The 21,426-nt window shown below is 49.6% G+C and overlaps 7 protein-coding genes across 7 annotated transcripts; 6 read left to right on the top strand and 1 right to left on the bottom strand.

Moving 5' to 3' along the window:
* Window positions 1–73: 73 nt before the first annotated feature.
* Window positions 74–1,566, top strand: TRV_07670 (uncharacterized protein; the record flags this gene model as incomplete). Its single annotated transcript, XM_003018279.1, has 3 exons — window positions 74–467; window positions 612–728; window positions 788–1,566. 3 exons carry the CDS (start codon window positions 74–76, stop codon window positions 1,564–1,566), a joined length of 1,290 nt encoding a protein of 429 aa, XP_003018325.1.
* A 952-nt stretch (window positions 1,567–2,518) lies between these two features.
* On the top strand, window positions 2,519–3,825 carry TRV_07669 (uncharacterized protein; the record flags this gene model as incomplete). Its single annotated transcript, XM_003018278.1, has 3 exons — window positions 2,519–3,008; window positions 3,066–3,478; window positions 3,502–3,825. 3 exons carry the CDS (start codon window positions 2,519–2,521, stop codon window positions 3,823–3,825), a joined length of 1,227 nt encoding a protein of 408 aa, XP_003018324.1.
* A 1,248-nt stretch (window positions 3,826–5,073) lies between these two features.
* TRV_07668 (uncharacterized protein) lies at window positions 5,074–8,339 on the top strand (the record flags this gene model as incomplete). Its single annotated transcript, XM_003018277.1, has 3 exons — window positions 5,074–6,551; window positions 6,613–7,573; window positions 7,641–8,339. The coding sequence occupies 3 exons, from the start codon at window positions 5,074–5,076 to the stop codon at window positions 8,337–8,339; spliced, it is 3,138 nt and encodes a 1,045-aa protein (XP_003018323.1).
* Window positions 8,340–9,990: 1,651 nt separating this feature from the next.
* TRV_07667 (uncharacterized protein) lies at window positions 9,991–11,922 on the bottom strand (the record flags this gene model as incomplete). Its single annotated transcript, XM_003018276.1, has 1 exon — window positions 9,991–11,922. The coding sequence occupies one exon, from the start codon at window positions 11,920–11,922 to the stop codon at window positions 9,991–9,993; it is 1,932 nt and encodes a 643-aa protein (XP_003018322.1).
* Window positions 11,923–12,015: 93 nt separating this feature from the next.
* On the top strand, window positions 12,016–18,705 carry TRV_07666 (uncharacterized protein; the record flags this gene model as incomplete). The annotated part of the gene is made up of 2 exons (XM_003018275.1): window positions 12,016–12,053; window positions 12,084–18,705. The coding sequence occupies 2 exons, from the start codon at window positions 12,016–12,018 to the stop codon at window positions 18,703–18,705; spliced, it is 6,660 nt and encodes a 2,219-aa protein (XP_003018321.1).
* A 532-nt stretch (window positions 18,706–19,237) lies between these two features.
* On the top strand, window positions 19,238–20,475 carry TRV_07665 (uncharacterized protein; the record flags this gene model as incomplete). Its single annotated transcript, XM_003018274.1, has 3 exons — window positions 19,238–19,271; window positions 19,463–20,001; window positions 20,161–20,475. The coding sequence occupies 3 exons, from the start codon at window positions 19,238–19,240 to the stop codon at window positions 20,473–20,475; spliced, it is 888 nt and encodes a 295-aa protein (XP_003018320.1).
* A 167-nt stretch (window positions 20,476–20,642) lies between these two features.
* Window positions 20,643–21,251, top strand: TRV_07664 (uncharacterized protein; the record flags this gene model as incomplete). Its single annotated transcript, XM_003018273.1, has 1 exon — window positions 20,643–21,251. The coding sequence occupies one exon, from the start codon at window positions 20,643–20,645 to the stop codon at window positions 21,249–21,251; it is 609 nt and encodes a 202-aa protein (XP_003018319.1).
* Between the last annotated feature and the right edge of the window lie 175 nt (window positions 21,252–21,426).

The following is a 21,426-nucleotide window of genomic DNA, read 5'->3' as shown; positions in this document are numbered from 1 at the left end:
CACGATATCACCACCAGCTTCTTCTATACCCCCATATCAATATATATGTTAGGCCAGTGGGTTCGCTGATGGGATGATGAGTGCCGGTTGGGGATTTGCACCTCTTCGATCTGTGTTTCTTCGGTCCATTATCTTTCAACATCATCATCCAAGGCTTCCGAATAAATCTCTACTGACCCGACCTCAACTTGCCAACTATTCAACGGCTGAAATACAACCCCTGGATGCTGAAGAAAGGATATACCACCCTCAGTCAGACGTGGAGGACTTGGAGGGATACAGGCCTGGCGGATACCATCCAACTGTTGTCGGAGACACTCTTTGCGATGGCCGCTATAAGATAATCCACAAGCTGGGATACGGGGGTTATTCCACCATCTGGCTTGCTCGTGACCAACAACGCCAGCGTTATGTCTCACTGAAGATTCTTGTTGCAGCAGCTTCAAGGGAAAGTGATGATAACGAGAGTAAGATTCTTCGTCTATTGTCAAAAAGCGGCCTGGAGCATCCGGGAAGGCGATTTATACCAACCTTGCTGGACCAGTTCTCATTTAATGGGCCTAACGGGCATCATCAGTGTCTTGTGGGCGAACCAGCTGGGTGTAGCATAGCCAGCTCAAAGGAGAACAGTACAAATCTCATGTTTCCTCGAGATGCTGCGAGATCTATTGCGGCACAGCTCGTCATGGGTCTGGACTATTTACACGCGAATGATATATGTCATGGGGGTATGTATCTTTTCCTTAGCTTGGTTTACCTATTCAAGGTATATTAACTACTGAATTAGCAGACCTCCATTTGGGCAACTTTCTTCTACGTGTCCCAGAATTTGATAACCTGAGTCCGGATGAATTGTACGAACGACATGGTAAACCATACGAGGTTCCTACTCATCGGCTTGATGGAAGGCCTAGCACCCCCCATGCACCATTACATGTTGTTTATCCTATGAAGCAGAATATGCCTTCGAACGATATAACAGATCCTGAGATTCTAATTTCAGATTACGGGACCTCTTTTGCTATTTCGAAAACAACATCTCCAAGACTCCATACCCCGGCTCTCTATGCTCCTCCAGAAGACTTCTTCAACGATAGCATCATCGGCACTGCAGCAGATGTATGGACACTGGGTGTAGTCTTGTACGATGCCATGGGTGAAAGGCCACTTTTTGAAACATTTGCATGGGATCCAGACAACATCATTGGTGAGATGGTGAATACACTTGGCTACGAACAGATGCCTGAACGATGGTGGAACTCCTGGAAGTGTCGCTCTGAGTTCTTCAATGAGGACGGTTCCTGGGTTAGCAACTTCCAACGCATTGGCACACCTGCGTTCCGCCGTCTTCATCAGCGGATGTGGGACATGGGACGCGGTGAGACTCCCGAAAGCTGTCAATGGGATGTTGCTGGTGGTGAGCTTAAGGCGTTGGAGGATATGTTGAGATCTATGATGACTTTTGAACCGGCCAAGAGACCCACGGCGAGGCAGCTTATGGAGTCGGAGTACATAGTCAAATGGGCCTTGCCGGCGTGGCAGAAACAGATGCGAAGGAAGCAGTAGATACTTACATACATACCTCGTATTGTGAGCATCAACAGAGCGGAAGCCCCAAAGGTCCAGCCTCTGTCAATTAAGTTTAGTCGATTAGTCATTCTTCCCGGGCCGATCCGAGAAAATTTAAGGTTTAATTGCTGACTAAAATTATTTTTAGCCTCGCTTACCTAACACAGAAGTCCATTCTTAGGGCTGGATCTGAGAGATGAAGCGACCTTTGATATTAGGGGCTACACGATAACATTGACTAGTCCTTATAAAACTGGCCAGCTCAAGCCCTACACTATGCATCTCACTCATGGACGAGAGAGCGACGGCTGTTCTGAGTATATTATGACGCAGCTTAAAGGCTGGTCAATGACGAGTGACCCTGAGACGTTTTAAACTGTATATCGGAATGCACGAGGCTGGCAAAGAGCAACAGGACAGGTTTATTAGGTATGCAAACGAGAGGCAGACAGGTCCGGTCCGAATTTCTGTCCATGTATAATGTCGGAGCCAGAGGCAGCATTGGATTTAGCTGGAGTTCTCATATCAAGTCGACTAAGCCGAGAAAAAGTGAACCTGCACTGGTGGTTCTCGCGTGATGAAGTTATATGTTTCGGGGTACTTCCAAGTAGCACGCATTGCCTTTTATATTACGATTCTTTTAATCTTGTTTAATTGTTTATTTTTAATCCCCTTGCTCGGGACCCAGGCTTGGGGTTATCCCGGACAGATACACCCTGTCAGCTCGTTTTAAGTGTCGTAAATACATCTCTCTATAGCTCTCTCTTTCACTATAGAATACGGCAGACTACTACCGGATATATGCTAGATGCTTTCTTCCAGCTCGCGTCTTTTACTAGGTAGATGGAGATATCAACTCCTATTACCTCCTTCATTGACTCGACCCAGCTGCCTATGCCAGAATAAGCTATCATGGAGAGCCTTTCGTACTTGCAGCTCTGGGCTCAGGATGGAAGAAGATTCTGCTACCTCCAACACTCCCAAATACGAATACATCGAGGGCTGTGAACGGCTGGAGAGGTACAGTCCCGGTGGTTATCATCCAGTGAAAATCGGTGACCAGCTGTGTCATGGGCGGTACAACATTGTCCAATTTCTAGGGCACGGAGGCTCTTCAACGGTTTGGCTGGCTTTAGACAAGGTGAAGCAAAAATTAGTTGCTGTCAAGATAAAAACGGCCGATTCGACTGATCAAGAGGAGGAGATCATGGCTGAACTTCGTGATATGCCCTTGATCAGACAGCTGCAAGACGTCTTTGTCGAACATGGCCCGAATGGAACTCATCGATGCCTTGTCATGGAGACGGGATTATGCAGTCTGAGAGTGTCGAAAGTGATGTCTGCTCATGAACTGTTGTATCTTTCTACTGCTCGAGTCATCATTGCAGAACTGGTGTTGACTGTCCAGTCCTTGCATGATCGGGGGATTGTGCATGGCGGTTAGTTATTGCTACCAACTTATTATATGGCCATATGTCGTTGTTGAGTCGCTGTAGATATCCACGGCGGTAACATTTTACTACGGCTTCCAGAGGATATCAGGCAGATAACAGATGCTACAACGCTGTATCAACGGTTTGGAGAACCCATTACGAAACCTGTTGTCAGAGTCGACCGTCAGCCACTGGATGTGGGTGTCCCTACTCATGTATACTGGCCAATACGGCTATCAGTTCGATCTGACAAGATTATGGACTCTCACCTGCCCATCATGCTATCGGACTTTACTTCCAGCTACTATCCAAGCCAGACGAGGCAGATGATTTCTCGCACCCTCCCTCACATCGTCCCTCCAGAAGCGTTCTCCATTGATGAACACAAAAAGGAAGAGAGTCTGTGCTTTCCTAGCGAAATCTGGACTCTGGCATGCACTGTATTCGACATTCTCGGTGGGGGAGGCCTCTTCAGCGTATGGGAGGCGGTATTCTTCAGGACCAGGCCAGCGCGCTAGGCAAGTTCCCCGAGCCCTGGTGGTCCCAGTGGGAGGAGCGGGCAGAGTTCTTCACCGAAGACGGTGTGAGTATTGAGTTTCCGAATTCTAAAGATAGCCTGGAAGACCGGTATGACTGGTTCATCACTGCGGCTCGACGACGATATAAAATGGAATATCCGGACGAGGAGGAGAAGAAGGCCTTTCTCCAAATGATTGGGCCGATGCTTCGGTATGTCCCTGGCGAGAGGGCGAGTATTCGGGACGTTGTTAATTCGGAGTGGATGCAGAAATGGGCTCTCCCATGCATGCATCGGAGTAGCTAAGAGTACCCTCTCTCTTGTAACATATGTAGCTCTGTGTCTCAATGATCTCATCTCCTAGTTATCCACAGTTAAATGGAACACACCCCTTTGACCCGGGAGCCCTAACAGCCAAATCACAGTTTTATATCTTGACTCCAGGTTGTGGCAGTGCAGGCGATGCTAAGTCTCTTGTCCACGCTAAATCCTACCACGCGCCATTGACTTTTGGCCCGCTTCCGCACCAACACGAGGCGAGCAAGACAGAGAGACTGAGGATTGCCCAGGGGTGGACCATGACCGGGCATCCATGTCTGCAGTAATAGCCTGATAATATTATTGTGCCTGTCTGTCTGTCTGGCTGGCTGGGCTATCTTAGGTTCAATCCTCAGCTGAACTGTGTTGGCCCGGAGACTCGGTAGATTTCGCAGTCTCCTTCAGAGTAGAATCCGTCTGTCTCTCTTCATCCATCACCATCACCGTGACTGTCACAGTCTCGTCTTACTCGCTCTTCGTCTATCAGCCCGTAGTTAGTTCCATCCTGCAGCGAGGGTCAAATCAACGACAACGACCAGCAACGACGACGTACGACTGAACCGACTGCCAGCGTGTCAGTGTCCCGTCAGCCAGCGCGGCCTAGCCTTGCTCGTATCTCGCGCTCACTTGATGGCCCCCTGTTTCTGGTAGTTAGTTAGTTAGTGTTTTTCTTCTTTGCTGCCGGAGGGTTCCTTTTTGTGGCTTGACAGCGAAAGGGAAGAAAAAAAAAGAACGACTTTTTATGTTTCTTGCTTGGCGGCCGCCAGCGAACTGACACTCCCCAGCGACGACGACGACGCCGACGACGACGACGAAACCAGCTTCAACGGCCCATCTCCATCGCCAGCTGCTTTGCTCCGACCAGACGACGGCAAGCAAGGTGGAAGACCAGACGAGACGACGAGTCGACGGCCAGCAGCTGCTCGTCCGGCCGGTGAGTCTCCCAGAGTCCTTCTCACTCCCTGCTTTGCTAAGCCAGACCGCACAGTAAACCGTCAAGTCAACTCCGTCATCGACCCTCTGCCGCCTCGCCTCGACTGCATCGCCCTCTCGCGGCGCCTCTTCCGTTTTGCCTGCGTGCGGCGTACATATTGCCTTCTCTCGCCCGGCCTGCCGATGGGCATGAGAGCCTCTGCTCGCTGTGTCTGACCGCATCCCTTCCCCCCCCCAGAACCTCCCCAGTCGAGAGACAGCCCTGCTCGCACTGGAAGCGCACCTTCAAACCGCCCACTACACATGTTAGCCTTCGCCGGCGCAGACGAAAAGGCCGAAGGATCCTGGAGAGTCGATTATCTGGTCATCGAGCAGCCTCCTTCGCCTCGAGCCCTCTCGCAGAGGTCGAGTTTCCCGCAAACCATGCCGGCTCTCTCCTCGCCGGACACCCCAGACAGCCATCAACAGCAGCAGCACAACCAGCATACCCCGGGAACCAAGCAGGCGTCCTCTCTGTTTGCTCATCCTGCGTCCAAACAGCCGCACGAGAAAGCTGCTGCAAACGCCTTTCTGTGGAACCCAGACTTCAACAACGGAGATACCGGAGATGGAGTCACCGCTTCGGCGAATTTCTTTGTTGACAGTCGCTCCAGGGGGCCAAATTCAAAGGCTGGAGCCACGGTTTCCATCTCTCCTTCGCGAGATCAAGATCGAGAGCGAGACCGTACAGAGAGCGTTGACTCGTCGCTGAGGAACGGGCGTGCCGTCTCCTCTCGCAACTCCATGGCGGACAACGCAACAACAACAACACCCACGACCACCACCAATGGCGCATCCGCCCACAACGAAGCATACGAAGCGTTTGCCGACGAACACGAACGCTGGATGAACGGGACTGGCCAGGCTCAAGGCCAGCAGGGGACTATCAATGGTGCTGCACTGCCGTACCGACCTAGCTCGAAACCTAGCACTACTACGAACTACCAGGCCTCGCAGCTTCACAATTACACCGGATACCCATCCACAGCGGAACTGACACCCCCAAGCTCCTCGTCCCAACACGAAGACGCAGGACCTGCTCCAACAAGACCACCGCCGCCTATTCCTACCACTGCTACTACGACGACCACTACTACTACTACCACCACCACTTCAGTTTCGAAACCCACAACTCCTACACCCAAACCTACAACTCTTGATACCAACAACCTCGCTCCAGAGCCACAGCCCATCACCTATCGACATTCCTCTCCCGCACCTCAAGCATCTTCAAACGCACACTCAGAAATACCTACTTTTCCCTCCAGCCCGCCGGGCGGCCGTCTCATCCACCGACACACCCTCCAGGTGCCACGCCATTCCTCGTCACGAGCAAGCCGTGAACTCTCTACTCCCATCGCCGTTGACGACACCCTCTTGCCCATCGACCGTGTCTCTTCTCCTACCTCTGTCCTCCGCCGTGGCTCGTTCACCATCCCTCGCCTTTCCCAACGCTCAAATCATTCAGAACCTCACTTGGACGAAGCCCTGCACGACGAAGGTGCTGCAAGGTGGACGGAAGCGTTCAAGCAGCGCCGGGCCAGCAAACGAAAGCGGCGAGAGGAGGAAGATGATGACCGCGTCATCGTCGGAACAAAAGTCGATCAGCACCACGTCAACTGGGTGACCGCGTATAACATGCTGACAGGTATCCGTTTCACCGTTTCAAGAACCAACGCCAAGCTTGACAGGGACCTCACAGATGCAGACTTTGATGCCAAACATAAGTTTTCCTTTGATATGTATGTATACACACTTATACGTCTATTTTCTTCAGGAGTGTACCGAACTAACAGTTGATAGTACTGGAAACGAGTTGACCCCGTCGGCCAAGTATGACTTCAAGTTCAAAGACTATGCACCCTGGGTCTTCCGTCGGCTGCGTGCCAAATTCCAGCTTGACCCGGCAGACTACCTCATGTCTCTCACCAGCAAATACATCCTCTCCGAACTAGGCTCGCCAGGCAAAAGTGGCAGCTTCTTCTACTTCTCTCGTGACTACAAATACATCATCAAAACTATCCACCATGCCGAGCACAAACTTCTCCGCAGGATCCTCCGTGAATACTACGCACACATCGAAAACAACCCTAATACCCTCATCTCCCAGTTCTACGGCCTACACCGTGTCAAGATGGCATATGGCCGCAAGATCCACTTTGTTGTCATGAACAACCTCTTCCCGCCCCATCGAGACATCCATCAAATGTATGACTTGAAGGGATCAACAATCGGTCGAGATTTCAAGGAAGAAGACCTAGTAGCAAATCCCCGAGCCACTCTGAAAGATCTCAATTGGCTACGAAGAAACCGCCATATAAATTGCGGTAAGGAGAAGCGAGAGGTCTTCCTTGCCCAGCTCCGTCGTGATGTCAGCCTGCTTCAACGGCTAAAGATTATGGATTATTCCCTCCTGATTGGAATCCATGATGTGGAGAAGGGAAATGAGGAGAAACTCCGTGATCGGACGCTCCAGATCTTCCAGCCTGGAGGTGATTTGGCCGATGAACAACAACCAAACTTGCTTATGCGAACACCGTCCAGACTGGAAAATGCACGCAAGGCAAGAGAGCTAAGAGAAATGATTAAACGCGAGAAACCAGTTCCTATGGAACATACCACTGCCAAGATGCCGGACGAAGTGCTGGATGAACGGAAGAACTTGGTCTTCTACTCAGATGACGGTGGATTTAGGGCAACGAACGAGAACGGGGATCCTGGTAACGAGATATATTATCTTGGTGTTATTGACTGTTTAACTCATGTAAGTTTTGCATGCGCCTCACCGCTGAAATTAAACTGGTAAACTATACTAACACACGGCTCAATAGTATGGCATGGTGAAGAAAGCAGAGCATTTCTGGAAGGGACTTTCTCACAACAGCTCCCAAATCTCGCCTATCCCGCCCCAAGCCTACGGAGAGCGTTTCCTAGAGTTCATCACAAGTATCACCAAATCCAAAGACCAGGTAGAACGCGAAAAGCAAACAGCTGAAGCTGCCCAGACCCACACAACCGACGAAGCCGCCTCATCTGCGGAAAAGAAATCCACCGATGCTCAGAAATCACAGTCCGCACACCCGGAGCCATCCCGAACTCTAAAGACTGTGAGTACCCCGGCAGACTTCAACAATGGCGGTGCAGCTGCAACGTTACCTGTTGTTGAAGAAGTCGGTGAGAATAGCAGCACAGGGGGCCGGAGTGGACGAAGCAACGTGAGCAGAGGAGGAGAAGGAGACGGCGCCCCTGCGGATGAAGAACGGTGGACCAGCATGGAATCCAGACGACACAGTTTCCGCACCGCAAGGGAACCAGCTAGCCCGCCGCCGGTATCTGCGCCTCCACCAATTCCCTCCCCAAAGATCGGTGACGGCGAGTATAAACCACATACCCATTTGGGCAACCCAACCGACAGTAATGGAACCATCCGTGCTGTAAGGAATAGTTCCGAGAGAGATAAGGAGTTACCGCCTACACCTGATAGACCTCCTATGCCTCAACGACGACCGCCCCCAACTCCACCTTCATAGATCTCCTTTTCTTCTGCCACTCACCTGGCCTGCCTTTTTGTTTGATTGTTTGTTTTAATTGTACTTTTACTTACCATGCCATACCTCGCAAAGGATTAGACAGCCCCTTTTTTCCCAGCTAATTTCATTCCTTTTTTCACCCTTTCCCTTCTCTTTTGTTCAATCTTTATCATTCCGTTCCATCGTGTCTAGCAATCTTTAAAGCAAGCATGTCTTTCCCTTTTTCTTCTATCCATGGGTATACACACCACATTTGTTTTCCTCTGTCTATTTTTCTCTCCGTGTCGCCTCTCCTATCTTCCAACAAATTTATACCTTTCTGTATATTCCATTTTCTCCTTTTCTCCCATCCCCCACTTCTCTGTTCCTAATACCATCTATCTATACGGCTACTTACTTAGCTGTATCCATACCGTGTTACGACATTGCACTGCAATTGCTTTACAGGCTGCCCTTTCTTTCGTTCAGTTATATTTATCGTACCTTTCCTTCTGTTGCATTCGTCTCCTACGCAAGCAATCAAGGATATCCATCCCGCCGTCCACGCAAACTGCTTTCTTTTCTTTTATTTCAACCTATCTGCTTTGAATCCTGACTGGCTAGGTGTTCGGTAGCTTAAGTATAGCTCCGAGCTAAGCTCACCTAGCCCAACCAACACATTGCTTGATACCTCTCTTTTCCCCTTTTCGCTTGTTCCCGTCCGTGCAACCATTTATCGCTTTTCTTTCCTCGGTAGTATAGATATCCCTGTGATCGTGTCATTTGTTCTTTATTCTTTGCATTCGCAATTTGTTACGGTGAAGAAAAAAAAACTACTCTCTACACTTGTTGTTCGGGTCTGTGTTCGTTTCCTTCAACTCTCAAACACTCGCTGTAAATCAAATTTGATAGTCAAACAAAAGCCAAAAAACAAACACGCGACTCAGCCACATCGATGACTAAGACGACGTTTGACCCACTTTTCCGAGTTTCTGGTTAGAGTTTCTTGGCATTTGTTATCCGATGTTAATAATAAGGTTCATGTATTACATAAAATGCATAAAAGACATAAAAGCTGTTTCTTATTGGTTGCATATATTTACGACAGTGAAATGTTTCCTAAGATCTGATCTGTATCTCATGGTGTTACCCTTCACGATAGCATAGCCACAAGGGGCCTGGATTGGAGTATGGAAGAGTTTCCAATTGTCCTCGTTCCGTCTATCGTGAAGTAACACCAAGCCATGAGGAAAAGCAAAGTTGCCACCCTCAAGCTATACGTGATGAGAACCAGCCCGGCCTCTACCCGCTTAAATGATAAACGAGTATCAATGGAATAGGCAGAGACGGAGTGGGCTGGCTTGTTTGATATATCGCGTCGAATACAGAGCTTATTCACCATTTGCATCCCGAAGAAATAAATAGTTGAATTTCAAGGCATTGAATCTCGCCTTGTGCTCCACCCTGCGTCGCGAAGGATATGATACATCCAGGGGAGAAAATAGCACAAACAAAGCATGCGGAAGACGTTGGAATATCTGGGGAATATCGTTCAAGATCTGAAATTCTATCGTAAAGTGTAGTCCTAATCATTTAGCCCTTTCAAGCATTATTGAAGAATTGGGGAACATATGGTATCAAAAACAAAAGTTAGATCCTGGCTGGTGGAGAGCTAAGAAAGCAAGCTGCTGGTTTGCATGCCTCGTCCAAATGATGCTTCACTACTAGCAGCCATACCTGCCAAAACGCGGCCCATGCCAGTGATATCCAGCTCTCCTCGCTGCAGCATGGTTTGGTCATCTTCTTCGACCACAGGAGCATTGCCCTGTTGCTGGGCCTTCTGCTTCGCTTCTGCCGAGTCCAATATGTTTTCGGCCAGAATGATGAGTCTGCGCTCTGCGGTAATGAGGATGGTTGGTATCGGTGTGAGATTGAATTGGTTTGCAGGCGTTGGTAGTGATAGGAATCGTATTCCCTTTTGAACCTCGCCGAGCAAATTGATGTGTTCAATCAAGGTGGGTTTTGGGCCAGCTTGGTTGTTGCCGAATAACCCCTGCTTACCGTAGTTTCTTCGGAGGCCAGCAAGGCTTGGGATGTATGCATTACGAGTTCCATGCCAAAGGAGCACTGATTCATCGGCAGGTTGATCCCAGGTTTGGTTTGATGGAATTATGCAAATGCTGCCCCTAGTTGCATGTTGAGTTGCTGAATTTGGTACGCCCTTGAACAATGCCTCTTCTCGGATACGACGTGTAGACGGAGTTAAAGGAGCGAATTGAACGAGTTTAGACTCGGACGTGTCAGCATGGCCTTGAGATCGTACAGTACGTTCTGAGGGCCCCACGCGTCCAGCTATCGCAAAAGAGCTGAGTGAACTTGTTGATCTGCCTTGGTGGGCATTGTCGCCTTGAGAGCTGTCAATGTCCCAGACTCCCCATTCCCCATTGGAGAGCAATACAAAGACACCTTTCCCACCAAGGGCCCATTTTGCATCGACTATTCCTTTGCGGCGAGGAACTTCTCCAGGCACTTGGTCGAAGTCAGTATAGAGAGTAACGAGCCACCGCCCAGTTGCGTCGCCGGTTTCTGCATTTGTCCCAGAGCGTTTCCTATCGAGGTTGGATACTTGTGGCGTAGAAAGACAGGAATAAACTTTAACTGAGCCATTTGTAAACGACAAGAGTAGTTGGGAATGGCGCTCTGAAGGGTATTGGCAAGGAGAAAATGATATGCTGCTAGCCGGAGACTTGAGGAATTGTTGCCGAATAGGGAGCTGCGGCTCAGTTGAGAGGCTATATAACTTCCCCTGTGCCATTTCTCCATTGAAGGGGATACGGTATATGGAAAGTTTGCCTGACAGATCAGATGTATGGATGGCTACAAGGATTTCCCAATTTCCGACAGATGGTGGAGTATCTTGCATGGCGCGACCTCGGCTTTGGGACCGACGATTTCCATCTTCGTCTGTCGGCGTTTGGCGAGTAGATGTTATGGCGGCTGTGGCAGGAGGCCCTTGGACAGAGCCTTCTCCGAGGCTGATAATTTGTGGTTTCCAGAATTCGGCATCTACAGTGCCGGGAGGGGGAGGTATAAGCGGGACTGCGACAATGCGTACCGAAGAGTCACTACAAACGGCGGTGACTACTATCATGTTTGATAGAATAGGCGATATCGAGCTGAGGAAGCGTGCTGCCCCGGGCAGAATGCTGGGTACTGCAATACCCAAAACCTTCGTATCTAGCTTGACATCAAGGTATTGAATGATGTTCTCAAACGGCCGCGAAGGGTCGATTTCTTCTTCATCGTCCTCGAACTCTGGAAGCGCGATTTCTGGCTGGGGTGTAGGAGCAGGTTCCTCGTCGTCTGAGTCGATGATCATGATCGAGTCATTGTTATCGACGCCATTGACTGGGGCTTTCGCTTCCGCGTCATCCTGCTGAGCCTTCTGCTTTTTAAAGTTCTTGCCTCCTCGCCATAGTATTCTTATGCCAAAGTCATGCCCATATATTATCACAGTTGATCCGTTGGGACTCTGGATTGGATAAACCTTCGAATCGTACACACGATGAGGGAATTGATAGCTAAACAAGCAGCGGTTAGACATGTTAATTCAGGAATCAGAATGCAAATGAGAGAGTACCTTAGCTGGAGGCCGTCAGGGCGAGGTCGAACAAGAGGGTCGAAGGCGCCTTTGGACATGTCTGACTGGATGCCCATCCTCGCGAGGTTGGAGTAGTTAGTGACAGCTTCAGATGCACCCTAAAGCATCCCAATTCTTCAAAAAGGACTGAACGATCTGCGCCTTCGTCTCTCAAGCAACGACACTGGCTACTCCGTCTGCTGGGTGTGGTCGACTGCGGTTGTCTCTCTTGTTCAGTCGCAAGCTTGGAGGTTCGCCACAAAATCTGCGTTTGGAAGCTCTCGCGTCAAAATCGCACACGCGCGCTTGTTGACGCTTGGCCGAACAACAACCTCCACCATCACCACCACCACCACCATCACTAAGGTTGAAATCCTAGCAAGAAAACGCACTCTCTTCTGTACACAAGCATCTCCGCTGTACGGATATGTGTATAGAATTGAGGGTGGCTTCAAAGCCATTTTTTCGTGGTTAAGAAGCATGGCTACTATAACGTCTCTGGGCCTGCACAAACCTTCAGCTTTCGGATACCTGGTTGCAGAGTCAATACTGCCTGCCGATGCGCCTGAGGATACCTATACCTGGCGATGCTATAATTCAGAAAATGAGAATGGCGGGATAATAGAGGAAGAGCTTCTCTACACGGACAAGTGTGTTGTCTGGTCGCGCGGCGGGATTGTTAAGAGGTCCTTCAATTTTGAAGTGGAAGGGGAGAGCATCGTGGAAGCTCTTTTTACCTATTTTCCGGCGGGCAAGTCGAACGCTGCAAAGCAGACTAGGACCGGGGCCGGGTTAGAAAATAGCACAGCGGCCCAGGCCGGTGACCAGGGACATACGGCTGCTTCTGTCACAAGCAAGCAAAGCCGTCTAAACGGAAAGATACGCAAAAAGGTGGTTATCCAGGACCAAACGGATTCTAGCAGTGTGCCGGGACTAGGGACCCTTGAGAATGAAAATACTACGGAGTCTTCTAGAGCACTTGTTGTAGTGCTAAAGTCCCAAGTTCACATATTCTTCATTTCAGGTGACAGCCATGTCGTTCCACTGCCGTTTGAGCTTGACTCGATATGGCCCACTCCAAACGGACTACTATTCCAACGGAAACTGCCTGAGAAACATGAAGCGCCAGTTCCACCAGCTCCTCCGAACTCCTTTGTTTCTTCCCAACCTAGGCATCCCACGTCGAGACATTCTGCTGCATCGTTCAGGCTCTCTGGTGGAACAGGAAACCGGTCCCTACTAGCGCTTTCTCCGTCTCAGCCTTCAAAACTCCTTCTCAAGACTGAAAAGGATGACTCCGCACCCCGAGTATTCTCTCTCCTTGACCCTCATTCAGAAATGGGACTCGTAGCAGTCACTTCCTCTCCTCTTGATGATGATGAACTACACAAACGAACTGACATCTTAAGCCAAACTGAGGAGCTTCTTTACGTATCTCCTACTAGTGAAATACCTTTGGGGGTGCTCACAAAAGGCGCCTCTCCTCTGATATTACTAGTTACATTAAATCCGAAGTCAGGGTTGCACAATATATGGGTTGCAAAATATAGACCCAGGGAATCCCCTATATCTTCCCAGAATCAGCGGAGAAAGTCATCAAATACTCGTTCAAAACGACGAAGCTCCCACTTTGATATTACTACCGGTACGTCGACACCCGTCGGCCCAGGGCCATCGAGTTTTAGGGAAAGTTTTGGTGGGCCGGGCCACGGGCGAAACGCGTCTCAGCAACTCAATCTTGAAGGTAAACAGGAGGGAGCTGCAGATCTTGCTTCACACCTTGGACAGGAGTTTGAAGATGTCGGTGTGACGTCTAAAGCGTCAAGAAGAGTTAGCTCTCTACTTGCCCGTAGTGACCTAATGGCAAACAATGATAGGTCAACGTTCTCTGATCTTGCCGGAAGCCAACTCAAATCCTCCTTCCACGGCGGGTCCCGAAGGGGGGAGTCATTTGGAGGTACTGGCCCTCGCCTTAGTCAGAGCTTTAACCGAAGAGGTTCTCTTCCGCCAGGAACTGCGTCTGTCTATAGCAATGGCAGCAGTTTTCTTGACGCGCCTGTTGATAAACTCCTGGAAAGTTTAAATAACGGAGGTGATTTCGACGGGTTTGAAAGCATGGGAATCAAGGAAACTGTGTCCAATCTCCCTCGTGAAGTTATCCTTTCGAAGATAGCGAGTGTGCCTTCAGGAATTATATCAACCAACGCGCTCCCATACAGCCAGAAAACCTGTCCATTTGAAGTTTTTACTCTGGCTTCATCTGATGAATCTACATTAAAGGATCCCGAATCAATACCCCTGGCAGTCTGCATCCTCAATCGAAACTCAAAAGACTTGATTGTTGTAACCCTAAGCGCTCAGAATTTGGGTTCTCAAGCTCGTCAGTATGAAAATGGGGATAATGATATCTCAACATACAAAGTTCGCGCACTAAATGTTCGCCACGGTTCAAATGTTCTAGACTGCTGCAAATTGGCCGACAGGGGCGTTTCTCGAATGCTTGTACTCTCCTCTACCAGTGATGGTAGAGGTGAACTAACGCTCCAAGCCCCATGGAGCACGCTGGTGAGGGTGGAACTCCCGGATAGTCTGGTTCTATATGAGCCGTCCAATATATCCATGGAGTTAACTCCGTCAAATATCCGTGAAGAAGGACTTGGACGGGTGCTCTGCAAGACGCCCCTGAATATGCGTCGTCTCACCCAGTCAACTGCCGGCGGAAAGGTAGATATCACCGATGAACAGAATAGAAAGCACAGAATACAGATCCAGCTTCAGCCGTTTAACTCTCTTGTGAGAAGAATTCTCTCTCTTTGTCGATATGTTTTACGGCATGCCGAAAGGGCTGGGGATGGAGTCCATATCGGGTGGTGGCAAGCTCTCAGGTGGCTTCGTGCAAGGGATGTGAGGGAAGAAAACCTGGAGTGGACCGCTTTGGTGGTCATCCTCTTCTCAATGGCAGTTTACTTCATCGACGATATTACCACGGAGCCTAAAGTTCTGCCGAAGAAGAAAAAGAGAGGGGCCCTAATGCGATCCAGCACTGGAAGCTCAATCGACTTGACAGATTGGCACAGCATGGTTGACCAGGAATCAGGTTCAGCTGGTATTTGCGCATCATGGATGTCAACCACAGCCTGGGACTGGATACGAGAAGAACATACTAAAAATTCAGTGGAGAGGACCCAAAGTCACCGGACAATTGACGACCACAAAGCAGAAACCCAACCAAATGACAAGAATACATATATCACTCGGTGCGCACAGCTTGCCCGGGATTTTCTCTCGTCACCGCAGGGTGAGGCTGCTACTGGTGGAGATGGTTATCTTACTATTGCTATTTCGCGAGACCAAGGTACACGAAGGACGGCCCTTGGTACCATTCTAGTTGGAATGCACCTCCTTCGTGAGGAGCTTAAACTATCAGTTGCTAACACCGACAACTCCCGTTCTGAAAAGGGGCTCTTACTTCCTGTGCTTGCTCAGATAGGAGGATGGTTAGGCTGGGATTCCTGGACGTGGAAAGAGGGTAGCTACTACGGCACAGAGACTGCCAGTATTGACGCGTGGACGTTCGAAGATACTCGCATCACCGGGCTGGACCTGCCCCCGGAGCCCTTTACACCTCCGTCTATCTTCAGCTTCGTTGAGAATACTCTTCAGCGTACCCCTTCTTCCTTCCTAACGCTAATGGACGTCGTATCTAGCTCGACTATTGCGCCTGGAAGTGGCAAGATATGGGACCAAGCAGTGAATTTAACTCCTAGATCTTTGGCCCTTACTGGGTTCCTTTCCGAAGTTAGAAATAAGCAATCTGCTCCTGAACGAATGGCCCTATTACTTCGCTGGGGAATCACATCTTCTTTGATTGACACTCTTCCAGACGGCATCAGCACCCCCCTCCACGAAGCCATTTTCAACTGCCAGGGGGATCCCCCGCTTTCCTGGGGCTCCTCACTACTCGAGCTTGTGGATAGAGAGGACTTGTTTCTTTCTACATCTAGCGAGACTCCACAACTCCCAGCTTCTCGCTCCCAGTTCATCCAGCCCCATGATGCCCATAGAGATGTCCGCAGTATCGGAAATTCAGTTCTTGACAGTAGCTCGACCAATTCGTTTGAGATTTCTGCAGAAGCTGACCGCCACTGGATAACTAAACTGATATTTCGTGATGATAGACGCTATTTTGAGGCTGCAAGGATTCTTAATCAGATGAAAGCTCCAACTGCAGAATGCACACCCGAGCCCGACTGGTCTGAGTCTGATCTTTTGGAAGCACAAAAAGAGCTCGTCCAGCTAGTGACCCTGAGGACGTTGTCCATTCCTGCGGGGCGAGCTATGCTTTGTTTCGACGGGCGTGTACCACTGCTCACAGAAAAGTTACCAATCCCGTCTTTTTCACTGCAATGTGTTATGAAGCCATCAAATGTTACAATCAGCGCCGATAGATCGGCTTTTGTGGAAGAAAAGGCATGCTGGGCTTTTTTCCATAACGGAGTTTCCACTGGGCTGGCAATCTCGAAATCCGCCAAGGGGATTGACACCTCGTGGATACTCTATAATAAACCAAATGAGCTCACTAACAGACATGCTGGGTTTTTATTGGCTTTGGGGCTAAATGGACATTTGAAAACCCTTGCTAAATGGGTAGCTTTCAAGTACTTGACCCCTAAGCATACCATGACCTCTATTGGCCTACTTTTGGGATTATCCGTATCCTATCTAGGAACAATGGATACTCTGATCACTCGTCTACTCTCTGTTCATGTCACGCGAATGCTACCGCCAGGCGCAGCTGAGCTCAATTTATCACCCTTGACACAGACTACTGGCATAATGGGCATAGGGCTACTCTACTGCAATTCCCAACATCGCCGCATGAGCGAAGTGATGCTTTCCGAAATTGAACACATGGAAGAAGAAGAGACTTCGGTTTCCCAGGAACCTTTGCGATATGAAGGGTACCGCCTTGCTGCCGGGTTTGCATTAGGATTTGTTAACTTAGGAAAGGGAAGCGATCTTCAAGGTCTCCAGGATATGCGAATCGTGGAGAGATTGCTTGCATTGGCAGTGGGTACGAAGGAGGTTAATTTAGTCCATATTCTCGACAAAGCAGCAGCAGGAGCCACAGTTGCGATTGCAATAATTTTCATGAAGACGAATGATAAAGCTTTGGCCCAGAAGATTGATATACCGGATACCGAAGTCCAATTCGACTACGTTCGCCCCGATATCTTCCTTCTTCGAACACTGGCAAGATATCTTATCATGTGGGATTCCATCAAGGCCAGCCAGAAATGGATACAGAAGAGCTTACCCTCATTTTACCGGCACAAGTACCGTTTGTCTGCTATTAAACGACTTACCACCGACGATATGCCTTACTTTAATATTGTCGCTGGGCTTTGCTTTGCTTTGGGTCTTCGATTTGCAGGATCGGGTTCCATAGAAGCACGAGACCTTCTTGTTGCACATCTTGACCAGTTCATAAGGATTTGCCGAATATCGGCGTTGAACTATGACGCCAAATTAACGCAGAACTCCGTACGAAATTGTCAAGATATCGTTGCACTCTCGGCTGCGGCAGTTATGGCTGGATCCGGTGATCTAGTGACGCTCCGCCGGCTACGCTCTTTGCATGGACGCGTTGATGGTGATACTCACTACGGAAGCCATATGGCAACTCATATGGCGCTGGGTATGCTCTTCCTGGGTGGAGGGACCTACACCCTTGGTACCTCTAATATCGCTGTTGCCTCCCTTCTCTGCTCGTTATACCCAATTTTCCCGACCAGCGTCCTCGACAACAACTGCCACCTCCAGGCATTCCGTCATCTATGGGTTCTGGCTGCTGAACCTCGATGTTTGATACCTAGGGATATCGATACGCGCCGGCCCGTCACGATTCCAGTGTCATTGACGCTTAGTACGGGGGAGGTGAAAACAGCTACCGCCCCGTGCCTTCTCCCTGAGCTGGACGAGGTATCTTCAATAAAGATCGCCAGTGCTGATCACTGGACCATCACGCTGGACTTTACCAGCAATGAGAGCTTAAGGAATAAGTTCCGGGATGGCGACCAGTCAATCTACTTGCGAAGGCGAGCCAACCATCATGATTCAGAGCGATCAGTTTTCTCTACCACGATTGCTGGACTGAGCGATGCCCAGGACATTCCCCCACCAGCAGCCATTCCAAGAAACACGCGACCTTTCTACGCAATGCCTCCTGCAAGTCTACATGCCTCGCTGCAGCCTAGTGAGAAGGGCCCCGGCGAAGCTCGCATGCCACCACGTCACATCTGGGATTTTATATTCGATCTCCCGGCATTTTCGTCGCTGGATATGTCTGAGCGAATGGCTGTGCTGCCGCAGATTCCATTCCATGAATCTCTGAAGTTACTCTCCTGTGGAAAGAAGCGAAACAGGACTAGTCCACCATCCTGGCTGCGGCCTACCGCTGTCGATACAAGGCTTGTTCTCAACCGGACTATGCGTAACCTCATCTCTGCAGCAGCCTGCCACGGAGTGAGTGAAGAGGTGGTTCGAGATCGGCTCTGGCAGCTACGGCTGCTCTTTGCATGGATCGACGGTGCAAAGTATAGCAGCAATGACGACGGTGCTGGACATGACAAGGATGGCATTTCCATCTCGATGAGTAGATGGCTCAAGCAAGAAGTCATTGAAGACGCCCGGTGGAAGATCTGGAGGATACAGTCCGGGGACACCAGTGTGATAGATGTAGATTAGGCCCTGCCGCTACGTAGTTATATACACATACATACATACATACATACATACCCACTGTCTCCAAGAATATAGCTATCGTCCTCGCCTTCGGATATCAACCTCCTTTCCAAATGCATGTGCTTAGTCATCAATCGATACGCAAAAGCAACGACATCGAACTTTCGCAGCAGGAAGAAAACGACCTCGCATTCACATTTCTCCCCTACAGGCGGGCTTCTCACTATTTTCATGGCTGGAATGCAAGCTGCGTCTCTTTTGCTCGGCAGACCGCGTGCGACGTCTCAATGACCCGGCGACAGCGCAAGCAGCCCGAAAGTCGACGTCGGACGGGCTGCTGGACATGCAAGGGTACAGTCCATACGAAAACCCCCCCCCTTTCATGCATCAACGGAGATGCAGCCTCCCTCCCGCCGTGGGAGGGATTCCCTGTATCTCCTCTGTACTCCTCTCCTTTGTGCCTTTGATGATCCTGTTAATGCTGACTGGAAATCTCGGGGTTGATTTGTTGGTCGGCCGCAGAGAAGCATGTGCAATGTACGGAGGAAAAACCGCGCTGCAGTCGATGCGTACGGCTGAATCTCGACTGCGTCCGGGGGCTAAAGCTGCTTTGGAAAGAAGATGCATTGCAGAGAGGGATTCGGTTCGGCCGTGAAGGTGATTTATATTGGACTCCTCCTTTTTCTTTGCTCTTAAAACAATTATTCTGGTAGCTATTGCTACTGTTACTCGAGCAGGCAGACTAATATTCACGAGACAGGTGCCAAACCAGAGTCTGATCGGAAAAATATTGAGCGGAACTTCCAGGCGGTTCCCATCACCCAGTATGCTGGTCGCTGGCTGTTTCTCAACACGACCTACTGGGACTTTGGTAGCTCTCCAGACCGGCCGCTGGAAGAACCCGAAAGTTTAACCCAGTTATACGGGGCGGGAAGATGGACGTGCTCCTTTGTCCCGAGCCTGCGAGCTCCGCCGGGTCACCCACTGACATCCTTTTCCCAGACTGAACGCTATCTGCTAGACTACTTTATTGAGGGTATTGGGCCCAACTGCTCGCTGAGCCCGTTCTATAACCCGTATCTGTCTCTGGTCACCCCGCTCGCTCTGTCGCATGCACCACTTCGCAATACCCTGCTCGCTATCGCGGCGAACCAGTTCTATCGACTCGGAAACGTTAAATTCGAGAAAGAAGCCTACATCTATAAACAGCGCGCCCTTGCTGGTCTCCAAAAGGAAATTAACGAACGTAAACCAAGCTTTGGCGCCGTTGCAACGGTCCTGATGCTCTGCTTTCACGATGTATGCTCCTATTTTCTTTCCTTCCTCCCTTCACCATTTCGACTTTTTTTCATTTTTTTCATTTTTCACCTTTCATTCCTTTATGAAAAGTAGATGATCCAACTTCCTGCGTGCAATAATCTTAATCGCGGCTTTTCCCCCTTTTCTGTCTCTATTTAGATATCGGACGGATGCACACCATCATGGAAAACGCACCTTCGCGGCGGTATGCAGCTCCTAAACCTGCTTCCCCTGAAAACGGCAGAAGGCCATATGCTGAAACAGTTCTTCGTCATGTACTTCGTTGCGCATGACATTATGGGACGAACGGCTATGGAAGACAGCTCGGAAGCAGAGACCCTAGAAAATGCATGGCTAGCAGACGACGATTTAGAGGAGGTGCGCGGCCCAAGTTGCTTTCTTCTTTTTTCTTCAAAACCTCTCGCTTACCACCCTGGAAGATTGATATGCTTATGGGCTGCTCTCGCGGGCTAATGAGCCTAATTAGCAAGATCTCAAATCTCGCTACCGAGAAGTCTAAGGTGAGTGTTCATTTCCGAGTAAAAAAATAAAAGAAAAAAACAAAGAATATAAAAAAAGGAAGGATTCACGTTTGAATCCGTCTGTTTCAACCTCCTAACTGTCCGTGCACATATGAAAAGATGTCAAAAAGTCGACCTCTCTCGATCTCAGAGCTCTCGTACTTCAACAATGCTCGTAACAATCTGGAGCTCGAACTCCAAAGTGTTCAACAGACTCTCCCATCGTATGCGAAGGACCGAGACGACTTGCTGCGCGTTGCAGAAGTCAAGAGGTTGACTGCTCTTCTCTACCTGCGACAGCGCCTTGGGACTCCACGCAATTCATCAATCCTGAGCCCTGTAAGTGTGGGTCTATATGCTCGATACCCCATAACTTTTAATACGAATACAACTCGAGCATCGCCCAGCCCGGGGCCGCTGGCCTTGGTCGAGTCTTCTACGCTTGCCTGGAAGGAGAAATTGGTCACAGATATCATTGCGATAATATCGACTCTGCCTGGCACAGCGACGCTCCTTTGGCCGCTCTTTGTCGTCGGAAGCGTCGACATTGACAACGAGGAACATCGCCGATTTATACTTGAGAGGCTGCAGAACATTCAAAACTCTCGCAATCTAGGCAATATCCGCCGGGCAAGACTGGCCGTAGAGTCTGCATATCGGGCCAGGGATCTTGATCATCCTCGAGGGAACGACTGGGGGCGTGAAGGGCGTGGAATCAGTCTGGCATGAAAACCGACGAAACGAAAGAAAGATGATAGAAATTGTTTTCCACTATACGGAGTAATTATACACTGGGTAGGGGGCAGGGGGGTGGTATTCCTGGATGTTGAATAGATGGTTTCCATATTGTGACAATGTGTGTACGTTTTGCTCCCCCTGTTGATATTTACTCGCTTAATTATGT

This window comes from Trichophyton verrucosum (assembly GCF_000151505.1).
Source record: "Trichophyton verrucosum HKI 0517 chromosome Unknown contig01084_1.f1.exp, whole genome shotgun sequence".
Classification (NCBI taxonomy): Eukaryota; Fungi; Ascomycota; class Eurotiomycetes; order Onygenales; family Arthrodermataceae; genus Trichophyton; species Trichophyton verrucosum.
This window is presented reverse-complemented; position numbering and strand designations above follow the sequence as displayed.